The sequence below is a fragment of the Protopterus annectens genome, chromosome 10.part0 (assembly GCF_019279795.1).
Source record: "Protopterus annectens isolate FY-2018-M chromosome 10.part0, PAN1.0, whole genome shotgun sequence".
Classification (NCBI taxonomy): Eukaryota; Metazoa; Chordata; order Ceratodontiformes; family Protopteridae; genus Protopterus; species Protopterus annectens.
In genome coordinates, this window is record NC_056744.1 from 1,601,950,171 (window position 1) to 1,601,976,184 (window position 26,014).

The 26,014-nt window shown below is 40.1% G+C and overlaps 1 protein-coding gene across 1 annotated transcript in view; it reads left to right on the plus strand.

The window, feature by feature from the left end:
* Window positions 1–26,014, plus strand: part of LOC122813776 (sulfotransferase family cytosolic 1B member 1-like) — a 400,061-nt gene that overhangs the window by 346,964 nt on the left and 27,083 nt on the right. The window contains exons 5-6 of the mRNA XM_044086273.1: window positions 959–1,053; window positions 4,005–4,188. Coding sequence (XP_043942208.1) covers window positions 959–1,053; window positions 4,005–4,188 — 279 coding nt within the window. The remainder of the gene's footprint in view (window positions 1–958; window positions 1,054–4,004; window positions 4,189–26,014) is intronic.

Below are 26,014 nucleotides of genomic sequence, written 5' to 3' on the forward strand. Positions count from 1 at the left end.
TTGGTAAAGTATTGATTTAATTTAATAATAATAATTTAATTGTTTTTTGGTAATTTCTGTCAATTTCTTCTAATATTCCTCCCTCTCTTCCATAGCAGAACCAAGATAGGAAAGGTAATGGACCTATGATCAGGATTCATTTTCTTTGGCAGGGTCTGCAGCAACCTGTAAACAATGACAGTCCTACAGTATTACCACCAAACACCAATAGCACAGCGCAGCAGCCTGTGTACTGCAACAGTCATCCAGTATTACCTTCAAACACCTTCATTAAAGGGTAGCAGCCCTTATAATGTGATGGCCAGACAGTTTTGCCACCAAATACAGCAGCACATTACAGAAACCTGTGTACTCCGACAGTCATGTGCTGTAATCAACAAATATTCCCTGGACAGGCAAAGCAGCAAAACCACAAGTTAACAAATAGTGAGCTGCTAGGAGGAGATGGGAATGGCAAGGGTGTAAATGTCTGCTTTTAATCACGGTCACTACCAGCTCAGGACTTTTCCCACTAAATTAACCACAGTCTTCTCTTTTTTTTTTCCTTTGTTGAACTTTGCATATACTCTTTTTACTGCATTTTAAGTTGCTGCATCTGTCCACAAGTTCCTAATCACATTAGAGTTGTCAGTCTATCTTCTACATTCTACAGTACACTACAGATGAGTTTGCTGCATGTCAGAAATTGGGTTTGAGGCAAGTAGTATCTAATTGCATATAAGTGAGTATGAACAAGCCACTTTACTAGACCAAAGTTCTCAACTTACCCAAAAAAGAAAATATAGTAATGGATAGGTTTTGCTTGACCAGTCAGGACTAAGTAAATCATCAGCAAAGGTGCCTACCTCCACGAGATTCCTTTCGTTGATGTGCTTCCTAAACCCAGTGTTTGTGGCATGATCTGATCATCAGCTGCTTGGATTATTTATTTTTATATTTTTTTTAATCTCTTTTTCAGTGTCCTTTGGATCCTGGTATGACCACGTGAAAAACTGGTGGGAAAACAAGGACCGCCATCGGATACTATACATGTTCTACGAAGACATGAAAAAGGTAGATTATTATTATTATTTGTGCATCTAATACAGTGTTTTTGTAATTTGGCATCCTAAGCAGATGAGGGCGCTGCTTTGTTTACAAATAGTTTTTTTTTTTTTTCCTTCTTTTACTGCTTGTCACTTGACTGAAATACTACATCATGCTGTTTTGCCCTTGCTGATGATTAGGAGCAAAGTCTGCTCATTGTATAGAAAAGATGGACAAGTTCAGAAAACTGCTTGCCCTTGCCAGAGCGTGATTGCATTACTTTCATTATGTGGCAGACTCAATGGAAAGATTGCAGAGTTTTGTGTTGTCCAGGTCATGGTACATTGTACACTTCTTGACCAAAAGTTAAGGGGTAAAAAAGGAAGAAACGGAAAAGTAAGTGAAAGAGAAGAAGTCATCCAACAATAAAAATGAAGGGGAAACCACTGCGGAGGAAAGCAAACTGCTGTGCTAGACTAGCCATATAACACATTCTCACTCCCCAAGAGTAGGATTTGATCCAGGATATGCAAGGCACTAGTGTTGTAGATAGCAGAACTTTCATCCAATGCTATATGCTTCTAGCACAAGATTCATGCCTGCAGACAATTTTTACTACAGATACTATTCTTTAGTCAAATGACTTATAGCAGTTTAATTTGCAAAGCAAGTCGTAATTCAGACACTGACTGTAAACAAGTTACTGTCAGTAATAGGGTACATATTCACATTTATAGTGACCTCTGATAGGTTGGGTAGAGTTTCTTGGTCTCTCAGTTGTAGAGTGGTTTCTCACTTATGAACTTTTGATGAACTCCTCCCCCATTGTACGTTTGAGTGACTGAGACCTCTAGGGTGAATCAGAAGCCCTTAGCTCACTTAACCTGTTATGCTATAGACACCTCATAAACTTGTAGAAAAAATGAAGGAACCAATTCAGAGATCCACTCTAATTATTTTATTGAGCGCTTTTGTTTCAAAAGTAGAAACTTCATAATCTGCAGCAAAATTAAATAAAAAACTGTATAAAAAAACAAACAAAAAAAAAAAAATCACACATACGCACACACACACACACACACACACTCATAACTCAGTTATTTGTGACACAGTGCGTCTCGTGGATGGGCCACAATGCATTATACATGATGACAACTGAGACTAGAAACAAAGCATAGCACAATCAAATACTCTACAGTTTTTGGCAGTTGTCGACATCAGCACATCATAAAGTATATTAAATATATTCTTTAAAATACTGACCAGTGCATAAAAGCAACTTTCTCAGGTATAGGTTTTATATATTAAATATTTTCTTTAAAATACTGACCCGTGCATAAAAGCAACTTTCTCAGGTATAAGTTTTTGACAACTAAAATGAGTATTACTGAGTGCTACACCCATACACTCATCTATCTATCTATCTATCTATATATATCTATATGTATATATATATATATATATATATATATATATATATATATATATATATACACACACACACAGACACGCACAGACGCGCACACACACACTCCTACATGAGTACACATGCACACACACAAAGTAAAGGAGCTGTTTGTAGTTGGACACTTGCAGTTCTGTAAGCAAAGCTAAGTTAAATAGTCTTTGAGGGTTGACCTGAGGAAAGAGGTGGCTTGGTAATATAGTTTGTGAGATTAGATTTATAAACCATTAACTGGCTTCATTAATCCTGGGCTTGATTCCCTCAGGCTTCAATTACATGTGATATAGAATAAATACTTGGCTATACCACTGTTTGTCAGATGGCCACCAGAAGAGGAGGACTTGTGTCTAATGATCTTACCCAGAGAACATAACTGACAATAAAAAATGGAGAATCAAATGCCCCCTTTGCAGCACTCTTTCTGGAACTTAATTATCACTAGATTCCTATAATGTAATTGTAATTCCATGGAACTGCATCTTGCAGCTCACCAGGCTGCTCAAGGTTCATGATAGTCCAGTACACTATAAGACTGTAATATCCTCATTTGCTGTCCAGGAAAGTCTGAATGGGCACAATGTTCCTTTTCAGTGGAAGCCTGAGGAGAACGTCTCCAGCAAAAGTAATCGGACAATCCAGCATAGTTAAACTGTATACTGAAGGCCTAAAACTGTTTGTTGGTACATGCTGGCTCCATTTTGGAATAAGTCTGAGCTTGAAAACTATGCAAAACAGATGATAGCAAAGCCAGTATTTCACAGCTCCACAACTGTCTCACAACAACTTCAAGCTTGTGAGGTACCTGGCCAGTCCATGATCCACAGCACTGGGGGTTAAAATAGGGCAGCAAAGGTTGTGTGATAGGGGTTGATACTACAGTTCAGTGATGAGAGGGGGCCCTTGCAATCTCAGTGGATAACACATTGGAATGAATACAAAAGGAAGGAAACTAGGGAACAGGGGAAAAGCACTTGCCATGATGATGGTTGAATTATTGTCATACACACAAAATAAATTACCTGTGGATTTGGCAGCCATAGAAATGGCACTGAACTTCACCAGATTAATTCAAAATTAATATTTTGTTGCACACATGCAGACAGGGCTTTTTGGTCCTCCTGTGACAGTTCTTCATTTACAGGTAGCTTTTAACACAGAGGTTGGTACTCTCACAAAAGGTTCTTCCCATGGATGACAGCGGTGAGCCTTTTGGTTAATCCATGTATGTGAAGTGCTAATGGGGAACACTTTCAGTTATAGAATGAAGCCTACAGCCTTCTCAGTACTCGACTGTGCCACCTAGTGGTCAGAGAATTAACTGTCATATGCTGCTATGCAGTAGGTCAGTCAGAAAAAATGATGTGAGACTACTATCCTCTCTCCTCCCAATTAATGAGCATAGAAATGGATGATATATTTCACCAGTGACTGGTGATAGATTGGGGGACTGGCATTGGTGAAAATAGGTATGCAAAATTATATGTTTACTTTTGTATGTGTTCTTTCTTTTCAGGATCTTAGAAAAGAGATCCTCAGAGTTGTGCATTTTCTGGAGAAAGAACTGCCAGATGAGATTATTGACAAGATTGTCCACCACACAACCTTTGAGGTGATGAAGGAGAATCCCATGGCAAACTACAGCAGTCTGGCAGGAGCAGGCTTCTTGGACCATAAGATGTCACACTTTATGCGAAAAGGTCAGAATAATTTATCATATCTCTTGTAATGCAATAAGTAATTGAAGCCAGCACTATTTCAGGTATAGTACAGACAGTCCAAGCTTACTAAAGCATAAGACAGAGTGATTATTGTAGAGACAAGACTGTCTGTTTGTCTGAGATGGGGTTCAGAAACATGTCCATTTAAAGATGGAGATGGATCATCATCTTCCAGCACAGACTCTCCTTTTTGCGTAGATTTAGTAGGATCTACATCACTACATTAAAAGAACAAAATACTGAGTGGATAAACATTGAGCTGACATCTTTGACTCCCAGAACATTAAACACATCACAAGATATGAAAATATACTTTTTTGCAGGAGAGCAATCCATCCTGCACCCCCTCAGCCCCTGCTAATAAAATATATCAGCTCCAAGATCACACTGCAGTGAGTAAAAGGCCAGTTTCCCAATCCCTGCTATACCATGATCTTGGACAATTGATTCCCCATGCACTTCATGCATCAGTATTCCTGGAGTTGATATTAGGGGCTTGATGTCTGGCCATTCAACATTTTTGTGTTTTGACAAACTAGGGTCAAGGCAGGTTTAGGAAGGTGGTGCTGGTGGTTTACTATTGTTTGTTCGAACGGCAAAACATTTGCCGTTCGAAACAACGAATAGTAAACCTGAAAACACACATTTTGACCTGCCACAATGTCGACCCAAATGATCGACCCATTTGAGTTGACATTGTAGCCGAAACCATCATGTGATAGCCATATAGAAGCTGATGTAAATCAGACTCCTATATGATAAATTATGTTTTTGTGGGGGGGGGGGCTGCGCCCCACCCCCCGCACCCCCTACTAATATATTCTAACTCCGAGATCGCACTACAGTGGGGATATGGATGAATTTCCAATCCCCACTGTACCGCAATCTCCATGCAAATAGTTGCATACACTTATGCAAATGCACTACAGCTTTCACATAAGTATATTTGACTAGCCCATCCATTTATGTTTTGTGCACGACATTCTGATTTAGAATGTCGTTCATGCAAACCATAATAAACCGGTGCTGGTACATAGAGAGGAGTGCTTCTTACCTTTAGTCAGATGTAGGTAACATCATTGTACTTCACTGCTGGTGCTAAGGTGGGGAAGTTAGTAAAGCTGTTGTTACTTAGCTGTCAGCAAGACTGTTTACTGAGACGCTATGAATGTGGAACACAGACAGCTCTTGCAGCCAGTCACAACTTAGTTTGCCCAGCCCTTGTTGCCATTGGACTCTGTCTCTGTTGAAGCATCGAATTTAATACACACTCTCTAAGAAGCCTTGGAGAATGGGCGACCTGTAGATCTGCACCCTGATTAGAGAACAAATGTTCTCCAGCAGGGTATTAATCTGCAGATAATGCATACTGAAAAACAAGTCTGCTACTTCACAGCAGCATATCAAGCTATTGTGGAGTTCAGACTGAAAAAACCTAAAGGCCGCCATTATTTTACGGTCACCGAACAGCGCTTTTGCTGTTTAGCCAGTGTAAAAAAAATAATTCAAACAGAAAACAAGTGTGAGTGTGTGTGTGTGTGTGTGTGTGTGTGTGTGTGTGTGTGTGTGTGTGTGTGTGTGTGTGTGTGTGTGTGTGTGTGTGTGTGTGTGTGTGTGTGTGTGTGTGGGAAGAGTTAGCAATCTCCGGCAGCAGATGCAGCATTTAAGTGGCATCTTTTCAAATGCCCAAGTTGGGACATTTTTTGTATAACGGTGAGATTTTGCAGTACAGCACATACCCACAGACAATGCAAAAGACAGAACTTCACTTTTTTACCAAAGTAAAAGCTTATTCTTGTAGCATTTGAGTTGCTTATGCTGTTCATATAACATTTAGGTGTTTCAGATACATTATAACTGTTTTATGCAACTATTAAAGAAAACTTAGAAACTATTTTTGTCCTAAAATCTCAGGACATTTGCTTTTTTTTTTTTTTTTTTTTTTTTTTTTACTTTTTTTGGGGGGAAACAACTGCCCAAAGAGGGACTGTCCCTCACAAAGAGGGACAGGTGGTAACCCTGTTTAAGAGGTTTGTCTACCTCTCCACCTCTTAGCACATCTGGACAAAGCCTAAAATAAAGGGGAAACAAAGGCTCAAAAATAGTAACAGATTTTAATTTATTGCTCTTATAAAATTAAAAACTAACTTAAATAAAAGGATTTATGTTGGCATGATTTTTCTGAAGGAAATAAGAGTTTGAAACTCAAATGTATGTCATTATTTAGTAACTTCATTCTCTGATGACTGGCAACAAACCAAACGTTTTAGGAGTAAGGGACCAAACAATAAAGTAAATACCTGGATATTATTGAAAGTTTTATATTTTGGATGTAAAATGCTTTGAAACATTAGGCAGAGGATTTATTTTGCATCAAAAATATATAAAAAAAATAATATAATAATAAAGTAAGTAAAACACAACAATTTTACAGACAGCTCATTCTTTAATCACAATAATGCCCTCCAGGGTGTGTGTTATTGTGAAAATAATGCCCTTGCAGGGGTGTAGAAGCGCTTGGCCTGCAGCAGTGGGTTTCAGAACACCTCTGGGCTGGTGTTATTTCCACAATAACACAAACCCTGTTGGGCATAGCACATTCCTTGGAGTTGGGGAAAGGCTGAGTGGTATTGACGCACAAGAAGGAGGATAGCTCATTTAATGAGAAGTAATATTTAAACATCACAAGGTTTTGTTCCCACTTGCACGTCACCTCAAGTGTAATTACTTAATAAAGCAGAAGTAGGAACAAAAGATTGTGATTTTTTTTTAAATAGTACTGGGACCAACGACTGGTGTCAGAACCATGGTCTTAAGCTCAGTGCCAAAAAATGTGTCGTTATCCCCTTTGGGAAAAACTCAGTTCCCATGAATTGCCACATTGATGGTAGTCCAATGAACATAGAAGGAGTTATAAGAGATCTGGGAACACAGGTTGACAGCAACCTCTCTTTTGATCACCACGTTGCCACTGTGGTCAGAAAGTCCTTCTATGTGGCATCATTACTAAGGGTTTTGCATCCAGGAAGAAAGAGGTCATTGTCTCCCTCTACTCTTACCTCATTAGGCCAGTCATCGAGTACAATGCCCCATTTGGCATGTACCTCACTAGACACCTGCAACAACTGGAGAGGCTGCAAAAGTACCTCACAAAGAGGATCCTAGGCCTTAAACACTTGTCCTATATGGACAGACTCAAAAAACTCTAACTATTCTCTGTCTCATATCACCTACTTAGAGTCGATCTCTAACAGACCCAGCTCTGTTAGAAATGCTACATCTAAAGAAATCCCAATCCCTCTGCACCATATGCTCCAGAGACCTCAAACCTCATTACCACAATTAACAGAACATGCTGGAGGGACAGGTTCATAACCCAGAGTCTGCCTATGCTATGGAACAGACTTCCTATACATGTCAAGCAGACCACCTTGCTGATCCTCTTCAAGAGAAATCTTGATGAGTGGATGGGAAACAGAAAATTCACCTTGAAGATAACTCCAGTGGCTCTACTCGACAGAGGCACTAGGAACTAAGGTCTGGTGGCACTTTGCCAAGGTAATCCTATGGCTAGGCTTGTAAAGGCCCCAGGGCCATTAGCCTAGTTACACACCTATGAACCTATGATTAAACAGGCTATCCTAGCTTCAAAAGGGTATTGTTGCTCTGTTCTTTCTGCATTCACTGTTTGGTGCTCAGCTTAACTTCATCTGTGCTAGCCAGGTCTTTTTGCATTGCTGAATGGCTAGCATCTCAAGGACATCAGGTTAAAATATTGCATGGGAATGGAGCTGAGGAACTATGGCACATGACCATGACTGGCATTCAAAGGGTCATTGGGAGGGAGAGAGGAATGTGGGATCCCTCCCCCCAAAAGAGGGGAATTAAATAAAAAGACTTACTAAAATGGATACAGCTTGATTTGGAGGTTACAGAAGTAGTCATGCACCTTTTGAAGCCAGCAATTCTGGAACTTTCAAGGCTGCTGCGAGGTGGCAGAGTTTGGTGTACACTCGCCAGCAAAAATAAGATACATTAGCTACACTAGCATCCTCACTTTCCTCACTGACCACAGACATGGGTTTATTTGAGCTCAGGGGAGAGGCTGGGTCAGCCACTGAAGACCCAGGGTACAAGGACAAGGAAAGGAGATGGTGACAACTGATGTTCAGCTGTGGGGAAGTAAAAAAAATAAATAATTACAAAGCCAGGGAAGATGACGAATCATGTCACAAAATTGCCAGGATTAATATAATAAGTAACACTTCCCTTAAGCTGTGCAAACTCTTTAACAGGCATCTTCCAAGACTATTTCTCCCATTTCTGTTTCACTGATTTCTAGATATGAAGGCTTAAGAGTGGGTTCTCAAACATAAGAAAACGAGAGCTCAGAAAGAGTCCCAAACCCTGCATTTCATTATCCAGATTTGTTAACTAAGGCAAATGTATGCATGCATGTAAGTATATATTTTCCAGTTTGTGCACAGACAAGGGCTTACAGTCCACAAACAGGGACTGTTTTTGTCTTTCTGAAGCAGTGAATCCTTACAGAATGGGTAGTTGCTGTTCATGTTGGGGTACATAGTAAGGTCGCTGAACATTTACAGCCATAGTACGTCTGCAGTGATGGCATTTTATGCAAGTACTAGAAGGATGGAGAAAGAAGATCAGCATTATGTCCCTGAAGAAGCTGTCTTTATTTAGTCAGGACTACCTGGTGAAAAAAAAAGATGGGCTTTAAAGAAACAACCCTGTTAAAAGAAACTGTCACTCAACCATTAATAATTCTGGGTGGAGCGAGTGTTTTTCCGTTTTAACAACCATGTCCTAAGCAAATTACTATGTAGAGGAAGTTAGTCATTGATGGACTGATTTTTATAAAATAGCATATTCAACCATATAAACATATCACACAGTGGATATAATTAGGGTTTAGCTCTGCGTTCACAGGGTTTAGCACAGAGTTTGTTGTTAACAACTATATTTTGCTGTGGAATACCTGTGTAAATCTTGTCTGTAAGTGAAAATGTGATATGTGCAAGGCAAGACACAAAAAACTGGCTAATAGAGTGCACATTTCAGAGATTTAAATTAGAATAGGTATGTTAAAATACATCCTTCATTGACTTGCATGTAAAGAAAAAGCTTGTTCATTTCTACAGTGACAACTTGTCTGATCTTGAACGGCACTTGTATTGTGTGTCTGTGTGTGTGTGGGGGGGGCATCTGTCTAAGAAATGCCTTTTAAAAATTGCAGTAGAAAAATTGCCTGAGGTAGAGCTGAATTAATCCTGTAACAATGCCTTATTAGTTGTGTAAATGTAAAATGAAAACACTTTGATGACATGTCCTGGCCTTCTACATTAAATTTTAAATGAGATTCACCAGTTGGGTGTTTAAATGCAGAAATGTCACACTGATGTTGTATGCTCACAGCTTGCTGTATATACTTGACAGAATGATGAGATAGCTGAACAGGAATATCATTGTTATACAAATCATTACTCTTGCTGGTGGACCACTACCACATATGTGCACATTGTTGTACAGTGCATTACTCATGCTGGTAGACCAGTACCACAGATGTGCACATTGTTGTCCAATGCATTACTCATGCTGGTGGACCAGTACCACAGATGTGCACATTGTTATACAATGCATTACTCATGCTGGTAGACCAGTATCACAGATGTGCACATTGTTATACAATGCATTACTCATGCTGGTAGACCAGTACCACAGATGTGCACATTGTTATACAATGCATTACTCATGTCGGTGGACCAGTACCACATATGCGCACATTGTTATACAATGCATTACTCATGCTGGTAGACCAGTACCACAAATGTGCATTCTTCCAATGACTTGCATTCTACAGTGCAAAATATTTCTTCACCCCCCCCCCCCCATTTCTCTCTCTTTCTGATTTGGTGCTTTGCTTGCAAAATGCTCCTTACATGAGCCTGTGCTTTTAATTTTAGTGTATTTAAATAAAACATGGGATTTTTAGGAAACAGTTGAGATTTTTTTTTTATTATACATTGCAGTAAAACCTCTGGGAATACTGAAACAGTGTTATTTTGAGTGGCCAGTGTGTCACTTTACTGACAACATACAGCACTTTCTATCAGGGTCACTTCTGCGGTATAGGAGTATTTCTTGTTTGTCTTGCAGTAACTTCTCTTACTGTAGACTCCAAGAGGAGGGGCAGCTGCCTATTTAGTTGAGATTATAGGATCTTTTAGTGACCAACAAAGCCCTCTCTTAGTAAGCTAATGATAAAAACTGCAGCTGTACTGTAACATTAAAATGTATTTAAGAAAAGACTGCATATTTTGAAAAGGTATTCTTGACAGACAGCATTGCACTACCTTATTTTCTTTTCCTGATGTGCTACTGTACTCATGGACACTGAATTGTCTTATCTGTAGCAGACATTGTCAAAATGTGAGGAATTTAATGTTTTGCCTGAACCTGTAGATAGATGAAGTACAGAAACTGAATAATGTACCTCTGCACAATGTTTGTATACTTCTGGGGATCAATGCCCCCAGGATCACTTTATCACACCTGCTCACCACACAATTCCGGGATATCTCTCCCAGGTCAAGGTACCTGCCCAAGTTGGTGCTGCAGCTGGTTTCATGTGGTGAAACAGTCTGAATAGCAAGATTGTGGAGCAGTGGCCATAATTTTTCCAAGAATAAGACATATTTTTTTTTTTACTTTTGTGATGACACCACGCTCTTCATTTGCTGCTACATGCTATCATAAGTTCTCAGCCAGACGTCACCTGCAGAATACCTCTGTCAATAGCTTTCACATACTTTAAATACGCTAAAAATTTCATTTAGCACAGATGGTAGTAAACCACTTTGGGAATCCCATGCAGCTTAATACTTCAAATAAAGACAACTAGGAAACTATAATAAATGCCTTTAAAGCATCTAGACTTAATGTTAGCGACTTGTTTTGGCATCCTGTAATATCGTAAATGTGTTAAGTTATTATCAGGATCATGTCCTGTAATAAAACCCATCTGATCTGATGAGGATGAATCAGTAGCCAAGTCGGTCATGAATAATTTATAATCCTGGTTTAGAATTGAGATCGGACTGCAGGAAGTAACTAAAGAAGGATCCTTACCCGATTTGAGAGTTTAGTGAAATAACTGCTTCCTTCCAGGAAAATGATGAAGGAACCACAGGAAAAATAGCTTTTGCTCGCCTAGTAAAAGTCTTCTTAATGAAGCTTAGGTATGGAGTTGGTATAATGGTTAAGGTGTGTACCTCACAGACCCAAGACACAGGGTTTGTTTTTTTACTCTTGGAAGGAAAATTTGCTAGGTTTAAAAAGCCCACACGGGCAGTTAGCCTTGTACTTGCGTATGAGACAAAATACATTTAACACTACCTATGAGGTTTCCTTTTTCATGTAATTTGATATGAATCCCATCCAACCCTGGATTCTTATCTTTTGTTTGATTAGTGCGTGATCTTTTAATTTCTTCAGGCCATAACCACGGATAGTGATCTTTGAATGCTGCCAAGTAGTAAGTAATTTGTTAGCAGCACAGGGTACAGTGGAACTGGCTGTGTACAGAGTCCAAAAGTACATAGTGTATTGATCACTTTCTGAAGCAACTTTGTTTTTTGGTTAATTTGATTTCTCATTATATTCCTCATGGTAAAAGTACAAGTGATTTTGATATAAGTAAAGACTATAGTGCTGTTTTTAAGTTTGTTTAATTTTAGTTTACTCAGTTTTTCTCTAAAACTGCACCAACAAAACAATGTCATGCTAACACTGGGTACTGATTTGCATGCATCTACAAAGCATTATGGGTTAGCAAAACAAATTTAGAAGAACAGTTGCTTACTTTGTGGTTTTACTACTACATCACGTGTTAAGTTTTACTAGTTGATAACTAGTCTTTTTGGAAGCAAAACGCTACTACTGATTCATTTAGCATGGATATACATTAGCTTTATATGGCATTGTGGATTAAATTTTTCATGATGTCATGGCAAGGATTTTCAAGTCAGGGAAAAATTTCAGGGGGCGGTCCTTATCAGCAAAGCAGAATGAAAAAACAATGCACTTTTTCAATTAAAAGCTATACTGTTTGGTATTGTATATGGTAAGGAGGTTATATCAAATTCCAGAGGTTTGTTGCTTATACCTGCTTTGGAACATGGCCAGTACACCTTGATAAAAGCACTAGCTAGATCTTTTAGAGAGTTACATAACACTTCCTAATTCAGGATCCTTTATTTTTCTAATTGCATGCTCTATTATCTATCTTCTCAGTATCGAAGCCAATTATTTTAGATTTAGGAATCCTCTCAAAGTTATTTACTTGAAGGGACCATATTGCAATTTCTACCTTGTGCTGTAGGTAGTCTGACAATCTGAAGCTGAGAGTAAGTCCATGGTTAATGAAGGATGTCCACCTGTTGATTCCTTGCTAAATCCTTGCATACGGTTTGAAACTGAAGGAATATCTGCAAGTGTGCCTTATCATAGGAGGTTGCTACTGTGTTGGCCCTAGGGCTCTTATAAGCCTAGCCAAGTATAAGCCAACCCCTGTTCCCTAGAATATTGTGTATCGAGTAGAACTAAATCAGCAACTACCGACCCTATCCAAGAGGGATACAGGTGAAACTCCTGAGGTGAATTTCCGGTCTCCCATCCAATCATCAAAATTACTCTTAAATAGGGTCAACAAGGGGCTCTGTTTCACCTGAATTGGAAGTCTATTCCAGAGGAGTGGCAACCTCAGTGAGACATATCAGTCCCTCCAGGCTCCAGCAAGTCCTATTGATGTCATATACTAGGTTGAGGTCCCTAGAGAGTGAGTGCGTTACGTACCATATGGCATACAAATGTGCAGCATTTCCATTATAGCAGGATCTGTGACTGCCTTATGTGCAAGGCACAGGTCGCCTCTGAGCAGTCTGTACAACGCAGAGTACAGTGATGGTGATTTCAGTTGTCTGAGTATGACATATGCTGAAGACCCTGAATTTTCTTTGTAAGAAACCTTTGAGGTCTTTGTCATGTTGCTGTAGGTGTCTGATAAGGTACATACCAAAGGGAGCATTGTACTCTATAATTGGCCTGATGAGTGAAGAGTACAGGGGGGTTATTACCACTTCTGTTCTGGAAGCAATGCCCTTACTTATGAGAATAGCAGTGTAGAAAGCCTCTCTTACCACTGTGGAGACTTGGTGATCAAAAGAAAGGTTGTTGTCAGCCTGTGTGCCAAAATCTCTCACCACTGACTGCATGCTTAGGGTGGTGGTGTTAATGTGGTAATCTACAGGGATGCATTTTGTAGCATTTAGTTTAAGCCCATGACTCTGGCACTGGTCATTTGTCTGTGTAAGTTCCTCTTGTAAGATGTTTACATTGTTTGGGGACTCCGTGACCGTTCCCAGTATGTGGTCATCAGCAAACTTTGTCAACTATAGACCTTTTGTTTTTGCCTGTACATCTGAAAAGTAGATTCCAAACAGTAGGGGTCCCAGCACCAGTCCCTGTGGAACACCACTGGTTACAGATCTACTGGTGGAGGTTGAGTCCCCTATTTGACTGTGTGTGTTCTATTGGTCAGCCAGTTTGCAATCCACCTAACAATGTATGGATTGTTGATTTTCAGCTAGTGGGGGTTTATCAATGATGCCTGAGTGGGCAATAGTGTCAAAAGCATTGGCCAAGTCCAGATAGGCTATGTGCACTGATTTTCCTTTGTCCAGGGCTTTGGTGACTGTCTCAAGAAGTCAACCAAGTTCAACAAGCAGGGTCTCCCTTTGATGAAGACAAACTGGGTCGAGACAAGTGTTTGGAGGTTTCCTGTGTATTTGTTTATAAGGTCTATGATGATTCTCCCCATAGTCTTCCAGATAAGGCTGGTGTTAGTAATACTTCTAAAGAGACTGATTTATAATCTGATCTCACCAAGGAGGGCTGCACACATGGGTGGAGCAACAATCACCCATGTTAGTGAGCATCAAATCCAGAATGTTTGGGCCTCTTATGGGGGTGTCAACCAGTTGGTTCAGGGCGTTTGAGTTGATGAAGTCCAAGAACCTTTGGGCAAGTGTGTTAGTGCATGTGTAATCTGCCCAATCTATGGACATGTAGTTAGTGACCCATACAGAAACAGATGCCTGGTGCCAGAGCCATAGGCTCAAGCTTAATGCCAAGAAATGTATAGTTATCCCCTTTGGAAAAAAAAATGTACCCATGAATTACCACATAGGTGGCAGTACACTAAACATCGAAAGTGTGATGAGAGACTTCGGGACACAGGTGGACAGTGGTCTCACTTTCGAGAACCACATCACCACAACAGTCAGGAAATCCTTCTATGTGGCACACCTCATCACTAAGGGCTTTTCATCCAGAAAAAAGGAGGTCATTGTCCCACTGTACTCATCCCTCATTAGACCAATTATAGAGTATAATGCCCAGTTTGGTATGTACCTTACAAGACATCTGCGACAGCTGGAAAGGCCACAGAAATACCTCACTAAATGAATCACAGGCCTAAAGCAGATGCCATTTGCTGACCGTCTAAAAAAACTCCAGCTATACTTTGTGGCATATCGTCTACTCAGGGGCGATCTCTGCTTAACATACAAGGCCATGTCAAACCCTGAGCTGTTGGACATGCTCCACTTAAAGAAATCCCAATCCCTCAGAGCCACACACTCCAGGGATCTAAACCTTGTCATCACAATGCACAAAACATGCTGGAGGGATAGGTTCCCGACCCAGAGACTCCCCATACTCTGGAATAGACTGCCCATACATGTCAAGCAGAGAGCCTCCTTGGCCCTCTTCAGAAGTAACCTTGATGATTGGATGGGCGATAGGAAATTCCCCCTGGAGATCATGTCAATCACCCTGCTAGACAAGGGTCCAGAGAAGTAAATATCATGGGAAGAAATATCCAGGGAATTGTTATGGCTAGGTTTGTATAGGCCCTAGGGCCGATAGCCTAGTGCCAATCTGTGAACCTATAACCCACGGTTGTATCTTGAGCGATTTGAGTAGATCCATGTAGGCAGCATGTGTGTCCTGGGTCATGGAGGGGGTCCTGTAGCTGGTAATATCTTGGAGGGGGTGTTACCTACAGTCAACTGGACCCAGACTAGTTTGAGGGAATTGTTCTTTTTGACTAATGTGTAGGTATATTTATCTTTGAATATTGCTACTCCACCTCCTTTAGGTCTCAAATCTTCAGTTTGTGGTCTGAATGTGTGGAACGCATTATAACCTGGTATGGCTGGGGGGCTTTCCGCAGCCTTAAACCAAGTCTTTGTAACTTCACAGATGTCAGCATCTTCTAAGGTGAGGGCTACTTCCAGTGAGTGCAGTTTCAAGTTTAGACTCCTAGTATTTACCAACATAACCCTGAGCTTGTTTTTTGTAGATACTTTATGTCAGGAATTTTGTTCTTGTGACATTGCCTAAAAAAGGCACAATGGGGGAGGCAAGTACCTTAGCCAGTAACCAAAATCCCAGAAGTGACAGATGAAGACCATCTCTGGTAAAGCAGTGTGGTCTATCTACCATGTCATCCCAGGCTGACAGGTACTGGATCCCCTTAGAATGACACCAGAAGCTAAGCCAGTTGCTGAAGTCAGTCGTTTTTTGTTTGTATTCTGGTATCATCCTAGGTGAGGGTAATATGCTGCTCAAGGCTAGGGACATTCCTGCCTGGGACACACATTTGGAGAGCTCAATTCATGTCTCTCTTCATATAGTGCACTGAGATACGTCTCAAGTCATTCACATCAATATGAACTATGATCGTCATAACAATACTTGCTGAGAGACTTGTGTGTGTGTGTGTGTGTGTGTGTGTGTGTGTGTGTGTGTGTGTGTGTGTGTGTGATCTGGCAGATCCTGGCATCTAACAGGCAGCTTAACGTAACCCTCTCCTTGTCCACCCTGGTGAGCAGGACATCTGTGTGTCTCACTATGGAGTCACCTTTGACTAAGAAACTTGGTTTAGATGTGTTTGCCATAGGGGCTTATTAGGCAAGACATTTGTGCATGTGGTTTTATGTGTATTAGATGGTTTGTGCAGGGAGTGCGGCATATGGGCTGACATTCTGTTCAGTGACATTGTTCTTTGGTGAGATAGTAAGGATTTCAAATTCTAGTGGAGCTGCATCTCTCACAAATTGAACTTAAGTGACTTAGGAGTAGTGGGTTGTCAATGTACATGAGGCAATTGCTACACTGCCTCATGATACCCATGTCAATTAGGCTGGCAGGAGAAATGAAGGGAAACTGGCCAGCCATAATGCTAGGTTTAAATCTGCTCTCTTCTCTGGGCAGAGTAATGGAGGGAATGTGGTTTAAATGGGCTTGAAAAGGGATTCAAGACTGTTGGGAATTTGTGGGTTATGATCTGATTGGGTGGCAGATGCTCTAAAATAGCGCATCGGTGGTGCACTTTGAGCAGCTAAGCTCAATTTGATGTATTTGATTCCTCAGATGGAAAATGAGCAGCTACTAAGGGAAAATTATATCAACTTCAGTTATTGCATCTGTAACTGATGATGTCTACTCCTGCTGCATGGTGCTGTACTGTGCGTAAGCCCATGAAAATGCAAGGCTTAAATACAGTCAAGTATAAACAGAAATAAGTAAATGAAAACGGCAACTTCTTCAAAAAAACCAATCCAATGAAATAAGAAGTATGCCAAAAGGAGAAGTAGCCCAACTGCTCGAAAAGTTTTATTCACCAACAGAGTAGCAATGAATGAACGCTGTTAACAATCCATGCGCTTTCGTCCTCAATGGACTTCATCAGATACAATTTCATTAACAATTTCTACCCTATTATATACCTGTTGTCATCAGTACCCTAACCAATCACTAAATTCATCCAATTAAATAGTACAAATCCATTAAAATATAAACTTCATTCATTAAATACAGATAATTCATTTTTATTTATAAATATAATAAAATTGTTTTAAAACATATTAAATTTATTGTATTCAAGATCATTTCCTATGTTTAAATCAAGTTATATTATGATTTCTTAAAATAACAAATAAAATAATCAAATCTTTAAAATTCCCTGTCTTAAGTGTGTATGAGGAAATACTGCCATCTACTGGCTTTCTGTGAAAGAACAATTTTTCTAAATCTTGGTTGCTTTTAATTTTAGTAATGGTTGGATAGAGATATATTCATTTAGTCCTGGGGTTTTGTTTGCTTCCAGTGCTAACTGCCACCATAACTCCCTATAACCTATACTTTCTTCCCACGGACCTCCTCTTATGTCTTTTTTAATTTGATCTAGTACAAAAAATCTGTACCTATATTCTTCACAAACCTGGGAATGTCTGTACAGTGCATTTGTATCTTTACATTTTTTTATGTCGTACATATGTTCATATATCCGTTTTCTCAGAGTTCTTTCGGTTTTGCCGACATAATATGATGTACAGTTTACACAAATAGCCAGGTATACCAATCCTCTGGACTCACAGTTAAAGTAACCCTTACTGCTTAACCAAAGATGTCTACTTTCCAAGAATAATTTTTCTTGATTTATGATAAATTCACATTGTCTGCAGTTACCACATTTATATGTGCCAACTTTAACTGTATTTGCTCTAGCCCCTATTCTACCTTTCCTATTGTTCCTAGTCTCTAAAATATGTTTTATACAACCTGAATTTTTAAACACCACTCTGGGTGTCATTTCAGGGAGTCCCTTTAAATCTGTTAATGTTTTGAATTTTTCCCATTCCATTTGAAATGTTTCTTTCACCTTCATATTTAAAGCATTATACTCCAATACAAGTGCTTGTTGGTAATTAGATGAGCTAGTAGTGGTATTATCTGTGATATTTTGTTCAACTTCTTTTTCCCCTTTTATAGGTTTGAATCTTCCTCGCCTTGCTGCCGTAACCTCCACCTTTATTTTGGTGGTAAATTCTTTGGGGTAGCCCCTTTCCAAGAACATACTTTCTAACCTGTCACATTCAATTATAAAATCTTCTTCTAAACTTGACACCCTTGACCCTCTAACTAATTGTCCTTTGACCAAATTCCTCTTACAATAACTCGGATGCCCACTGTCATAGTGTAGGAAGGAGTTAACATAAGTATCCTTCCTATATACTCTGGTCTCAAAGGAATTTTCCTTTTTCATAATTTCCACGTCAAGGTATGCTATGTTTTCATAAGATGTAGTATAAGTGAATCTGAGAAAATTAGTGGTTTCCCCTATATAAGTAATGAATTCCTCCAGTTGGTCATAAGTTCCTTACCAAACTATTATAATGTCGTCTAGGAATCTCTTATACATCTTACAGTATTTAATATACTCTGATTGAAATATATATCTTTCTTCCCAGTTTGCAAGAACTAGGTTAGCGAATGTAGGTGCACAGGCTGCCCCCATCGCAATGCCCTGGATTTGTTGAAAAAATTCTCCATTATGTATCAAAAAGTTGTTCCTTAATACTAGATCCATTAAGCCTGTGCACGCTATTTTGTCTTCATGTGTCAGGGTGTTATCACCAAAAATTTCTTCCTCAAACATCATAATACCTTCGTTGTATGGTATGGAACCAAACAAGTCCACTACATCGATGGTCACTAAAATTAAATCTTTCTCAAATAATTCTGGAACTAGCCCTCTTAAAAGGTCCCAAGAATCCCTGAGTATTGATTTTTTGTTTATCCAAATATGTTTAGTTTTTACATCTACAAACCTGGCCAATGGTGTAGTTTTTGAGCCTTCTGCTGACACAATAGGCCTAAAGGGTGGGTTTGCACCATCCTTATGTATTTTCGGTATTCCGAAAATGACTGGAATCTTAGGCTTATCCATTTTCAAGAACGATAACATCTTCACATCTATAATATTTTCTATTGTCGTATCTTCCAACATCATGTCTATTTTCTTATAGGCTAGGTTGATCTCATTCATAGAAACAACCTTATATTTAGTTTTGTTCCTTAATATCTCATTCATCTTGCCTTCATATTCCATGGTGTCCATTATCACTACCCCCCCACCCTTATCAGGTTTCATAACCACATCTAAGTTGTTTAATTGCCTCTTCCATTACATTTTCAAAATTTTTTAATTGTGGTTGAATAGGTGGGTTAAAAGTGGACCTATTTTTTAAATGTGAATGTGAATTTATCATAAATCAAGAAAAATTATTCTTGGAAAGTAGACATCTTTGGTTAAGCAGTAAGGGTTACTTTAACTGTGAGTCCAGAGGATTGGTATACCTGGCTATTTGTGTAAACTGTACATCATATTATGTCGGCAAAACCGAAAGAACTCTGAGAAAACGGATATATGAACATAGATACAAATGCACTGTACAGACATTCCCAGGTTTGTGAAGAATATAGGTACAGATTTTTTGTACTAGATCAAATTAAAAAAGACATAAGAGGAGATCCGTGGGAAGAAAGTGTAGGTTATAGGGAGTTATGGTGGCAGTTAGCACTGGAAGCAAACAAAACCCCAGGACTAAATGAATATATCTCTGTCCAACCATTACTAAAATTAAAAGCAACCAAGATTTAGAAAAATTGTTCTTTCACAGAAAGCCAGTAGATGGCAGTGTTTCCTCATACACACTTAAGACAGGGAATTTTAAATATTTGATTATTTTATTTGTTATTTTAAGAAATCATAATATAACTTGATTTAAACATAGGAAATGATCTTGAATACAATAAATTTAATATGTTTTAAAACAGTTTTATTATATTTATAAATAAAAATGAATTATCTGTATTTAATGAATGAAGTTTATATTTTAATGGATTTGTACTATTTAATTGGATGAATTTAGTGATTGGTTAGGTATATAATAGGGTAGAAATTGTTAATGAAATTGTATCTGATGAAGTCCATTGAGGACGAAAACGCATGGATTGTTAACAGCGTTCATTCATTGCTACTCTGTTGGTGAATAAAACTTTTCGAGCAGTTGAGCTACTTCTCCTTTTGGCATAAACAGAAATAAGAAAAAAACCAAAGCACCTGGAACCACTGTAGGCACGAACTCCAACTTTATTAACTCACAAAAAAAGCAAAAAAACGCTTAACAAGAGACAGCCTTACAGAACTATCTTCAAGTATATAGAGCTGAGTATATTTTCTGTGTTATTCTGTATTATAGAGCTAAATTGTCTGCTTGATATCTGTGTCTTACTGCTCTGCAAATATATAGAAAATTGTATATATATATTTTTATAATTTGCACATTCCTTACATCTGTGTTGAAACTGTCCCCCCCTCATTTCCTGCCTTGTCTTTCAGCTGATATAATTTAGCTAGTGCTGTGTTTTCTTTTAATTAACAACCTGTATTCAAACTGGAACCTTAGTTTGAGAGACAGCCTTACAGAACTATCTTCAAGTATATAGAGCTGAGTATATTTTCTGTGTTATTCTGTATTATAGAGCTAAATTGTCTGCTTGATATCTGTGTCTTACTGCTCTGCAAATATATAGAAAACAGTATATATATTTTTTTATAATTTGCACATTCCTTACATCTGTGTTGAAACTGTTTCCCCACCCCCCCTCATTTCCTGCCTTGTCTTTCAGCTGATTTAATTTAGCTAGTGCTGTGTCTCCTTTTAATTAACAACCTGTATTCAAACTGGAACCTTAGTTCCTCCCTATTCTTGGTTGTAGTTTAAATTTGGTGGCTTTTGCAGTGCCCGCTCCACTGTAGATTTGATCTAAGACACTCCCCCAGGACATCTCTTTACCACATTCTACCTAATAAACCCTTTCTGCACTTACTTTTAGTCCTTTTTAATTTAATTACATTTTTTCAAACTGTGTGTGGACTAATATTGCTACATATTCAAGTGTGCCAGCTTGCACTGCATGAGAATTGTATTTACTACTGCTTTTGCTACTTTTCTAAAAAAAAAAAAAACAATTCTTCTGCTTTTACTGTACTTGTGTTTCTTCCTACTTTATTTTGCTTTTGCATCATCTTAAAAGTTCTCAATTGTATTTATTACTGCTTGGTGTAACTCATTCTAAGCCTTTTAGTTTAAACACTTGGGCTTCAGACCAGTTGTTTTACATTAAGAGGGTTTGTGGTCTGCACTGTAGTGGCAGAACCGGTAGCTTACATCCTTCTAAGTTGGGAACTGCTGATTGAGGGCTCAGTGTCTGTTATTCTAAAAGTATATTAATTCTGGTTTAAGCACTTGGGCTTTCAGGCCAGTTATTTTACATTAAGAGGGTTCATGGTCTGCACTCTTGTGGGAGGAGAGGCTGGACTCTGCCCTTCTGAGCTGGGAATTTCTGGTTGAAGGCTTATAGTGCATGCATATCTGAATTTCTTCTTACTGAAATTGGTACACCTTGTTTGCTGTAGCATAGACTAGATCCAGGCCTGCTGAATCTAGCTTTGTTTGTATAACTTGAGCACTAATCCAGGCATTATTTAAAGTATTCAGTTGTATTTATTACTGCTTGGTAGTAACTAGGTTAAAGTGTAGCTATCATTCTAAGTCTTTTGGCTTAAGCACTTGGGCTTCAGACCAGTTATTTTACATTAGGAAGGTTCGTGGTCTGCACTCTTGTGGGAGGAGAGGCTGGACTCTGCCCTTCTGAGCTGGGAATTTCTGGTTAAAGGTTTATAGTGCCTGAATATTTGAACTGTATCTTACTGAAATTGGTACACCTTGTTTGCTGTAGCATAGACTAGATCCAGGCCTGCTGAATCTAGCTTTGTTTGTATGTTTATTTCCCTGGAATGCTAATTCCACATAAAACGCGGCTTCTCAGCGCTTCTGTGGATCCCTAGTGATATCTGCATTGCTTACTGTACTTATTTCCTTGCTTCTCTTGAAAGAAAGTTACTGTTTGTCGTTTTTGCATTTAAGTTACCTGTAACACATTGCACTTGTTACCTGGCACTTGCTCACTAAAGCAATTATAAGTCAGCACTAAAAATTAAAAGCACTACACCCTTGCTCCCCATTGGCCCTTGTTTTCAATTATAAAGGAATTCCCAATATTATTCTAGCATGTCCAAAGGTCAGTTGTCAATCTCCTCTCCGGTCCAGCTGGTGAATATGGGAATCTTGAGGCAATGTTACAACTGCCTCATGTACACAGACAACCCTCTCCTCCTCCCAACAAATTCCAACACATGTGAGAGATGCAACCATATAGCCAAACTGGAGGCTAAGCTCTCTCAACTCAGTACTGGCATAATCAGTCAGGAGGAGAAGGAAACCACACTCACTACAATTCCAGTCTCACATAGACCTACCACGTCAGCAAACCAAACACATAATCACACAAAAACATACTCGGAGGCTCTAAATAAAGATCTGCCTAAGCAGCAGAGACCTCCAAAGCAGACACCCAAGCAACCGCTACCCCAAAACAAAACACGTGCAACACATATCTCACAAAGCCAGTGTACCGAACAGTCACAGCCCTTAAGGCTAAACAACACACCTGATACACTTGTAATAGGTGACTCTATCGTCAGGCACACTGACGTCCCGCTCACTAGGCTGAACAAGGAGAAGGTCACGTTGAGCAGCCTGTCTGGCGCTAGGATCCGCCACATAACACAAGCACTCAGGTCACTCCAAGGCAAGTACAAATATGACTCAGTCATTGTCCATGCTGGTGTGAATGACCTGAGACGCACCTCCCTGGACTACATGAAAAGAGACATAGAGGAGCTCTCTGAGCATGTAGCCCAGGCTGGTATGACCCTGACCTTGAGTAGCATCTTACCCTCACCAAGAATGATGCCACAATATGAAGACAAGATGATCAATTTCAACAATTGGCTTAAGTATTGGTGTCATTCAAAGGGGATCCAATGCCTGTCAGCTTGGGATGATATGCACGACAAGCCACGATGCTTTGCTAGGGACGGCTTGCACCTGTCACCCCTGGGCTTTCGGATATTGGCAAAAGCTCTTGCTACCCCCATAGTGCCTTTTTTAGGCAAGGCTCAAAAGACAAACCCTCCTCCATAGGTATCATAAGGGATAAGAAACTAAGAGTAATGCTACTCAACGCCAGAAGTCTAAACCTCAAGATGCACGCACTCGAAACTCTCCTTAGCATGGAGAACATCGATATCTGTGCAGTAACAGAAACCTGGTTCAGGACTCCCGAGAGCACCCCAGCACTACCAGGTTATACCATCTTACCATGCTTTTCGGACCCAAAACTTGGACCGAACCACAAAAGGAGGGGGAGTATCGATATTCATCAAAGATACCCACACCTCCAGGTTGATGGCAAAGAACGAAGCATCAGAGACTATCCATGTGCAGCTAACAGTGGGTAAAACTGCCTTCCAGTTTATAGCCTGCTACAGACCACCCTCCCAAACCCAGGAACCCCACTCGGCCTTCCTGAGAACACTGGAAAATATGAAGGTCTCTCCGAACACCATTATATTGGGCGACTTCAACTATCCAAACATAGATTGGGAGCATTACTCTAGCTCCAACACCCTTGCCCAAAGGTTCCTAGAATTCATAAACCCAAATGCTATGGAACAACTTGTTACCACTCCCACAAGAGGGGAAAACATACTGGACCTGATCATCACCAACATGGGGACTCTATGCTCCAGACCAGAAGTGTATCCCTCACTGGTAAGATCAGACTATAAACTGATCTTACTGGATATTCACATCCCGACCCCACCCCCTGCCCAGAAAACCACAGTGAAAAACTTCTCTAAAGCAAATTTCACACACCTCAAAACCGAGGTGGAATCCTTCAAAGCCCCCGGGCCTGTGGAAAATACGGCCCAGACCGCAGAATCCTTTATAAATGCATTCTATGAACACCTTCAGGAATGCATGGATCATGCAATCCCAAATAAAACCAAGACTCAATCCTCCAAAGGCAGACGACCTGTCTGGTGGACCCCAGCCATAAACAAACTATACAATAGAAGGAGGAAGCTACTACATGATAGAGCAAAATCCCAAAAGGGAAGGTATCTCTGATCAGTATTAGCAAAAAACTAAGGGCACTCATAAAATCGTCAAAGGCCAGCTTCGAGAGAAAAATTGCACAGGACACTAAGGATAATCACAGGGCTTTCTTTAGTTATGTTAGGAACCTGGGTGGAAATTCCCAGATATGCTCAGAATTAGTCCAAAATGACAAAAATACACGAACCCACAGACATTGCCAACATCCTAGCTGACAGGTTCAGCAAACTTCTCCCTCTCCACCAAAAGGGCAAATATCTATCCCAGCAGAGTGCTGCCCCCCTGACATCTCAGATGCTCAGGTGGGAGCCGCCTTCTCCAAAGCAAAAAACACAGCATCAATGGGACCAGACGGTGTCCAAGGCTGCGTCCTACATGAACTCCAAGAAGAGCTAAACCCAAACATAAAACTACTGTTCAATCTCAGCCTTACTACAGGATATGTACCCAAAGAGTGGCGTACAACAACAGTGTCCCTCTCCACAAAGGTGGTGCCTCAACGGACCCTGGAAACTATCGCCCCATAAGCCTGACTAGCTTGGTCTGCAAAGCTATGGAAAGGATCATCATGGACCTCATAAATAAAGATATTGGGGACCTACAGACACTGGATCCTACCCAGTTCGGCTTTGTTAAGGGCAGATCCTGCCTCTTAAACCTGGTTGACTTCTTTGAAACAGTCACCAAGGCCATTGTGAAGGGAAGGTGGTCCACACAGCCTATCTGGACCTTGCAAAAGCCTTCGATACAATACCCCACTCGGGCATTATAGATAAGCTCACCAGCTTAAATATAAACCCCTATGTCACTAGATGGGTTGCAAACTGGCTCAAGGACAGAACCCACATGGTTAGAATTGCTGGAGCCATGTCAGACTCCAAACCAGTTACAAGTGGCGTCCCACAAGGCTCAGTCCTGGGGCCTCTCTTGTTTGGTATATATTTCTCGGAGGTACAGGCCAACACGGAAGGACTGTGGCTGACCAGGTTCGCAGATGACTGCAAACTGGGCGCCATAATCGACTCTCCAGCCGACACAAGCATCCTCCAAAAGGGCCTCATAGAAACAGACAACTGGTGCCAGAGCCATGGCCTCAAGCTAAACGCCAAAAAGTGTATAGTCATGCCCACAAATTACCACATAGGTGGTAATCCATTAAGTACAGAAGAAGTAATTAGGGACCTGGGGACCCAAGTTGATAGCAATCTCTCATTTGACAACCACGTGGCCAAAGTGGTTAGAAAAACATTTTATATAGCCCACCTAATCATGAAGGGATTCACATCTAGATTAGGGGAGGTCATTGTGCCTCTTTACTCATCCCTCATCAGGCCCATAATCGAGTACAATGCCCCTTTTGGGATGTACCATACCAAACACCTGCAGCAACTGGAAAGACCCCAAAAGTACCTCACCAAGAGGATCAAAGGGCTCAAACAGATACCATATGCTGCCCGGTTAAAGAAACTCCAGCTCTACTCAGTGGCATACCGCCCTCTAAGAGGTGACCTGTGCCTGACGTATAAGGCCATTTCCAACCCGGAATTAAGGGACATGCTGCACCTCAAAAAATCCAAATCCCATCGAGCTACATGCTCGAGAGACTTGAACCTCAGCACTGAAATAAATAGGACATGCTGGAGGGACAGATTCATAACCCAGAGGCTCCCTTCACTCTGGAATAAAATCCCAGTCCAAGTTAGGCAGAGTCCCTCATTGACTCTCTTCAAGAGGAATCTTGATGAGTGGTTGGGAGATCATAGGTTTACCCCAGGTATCACTTCTGT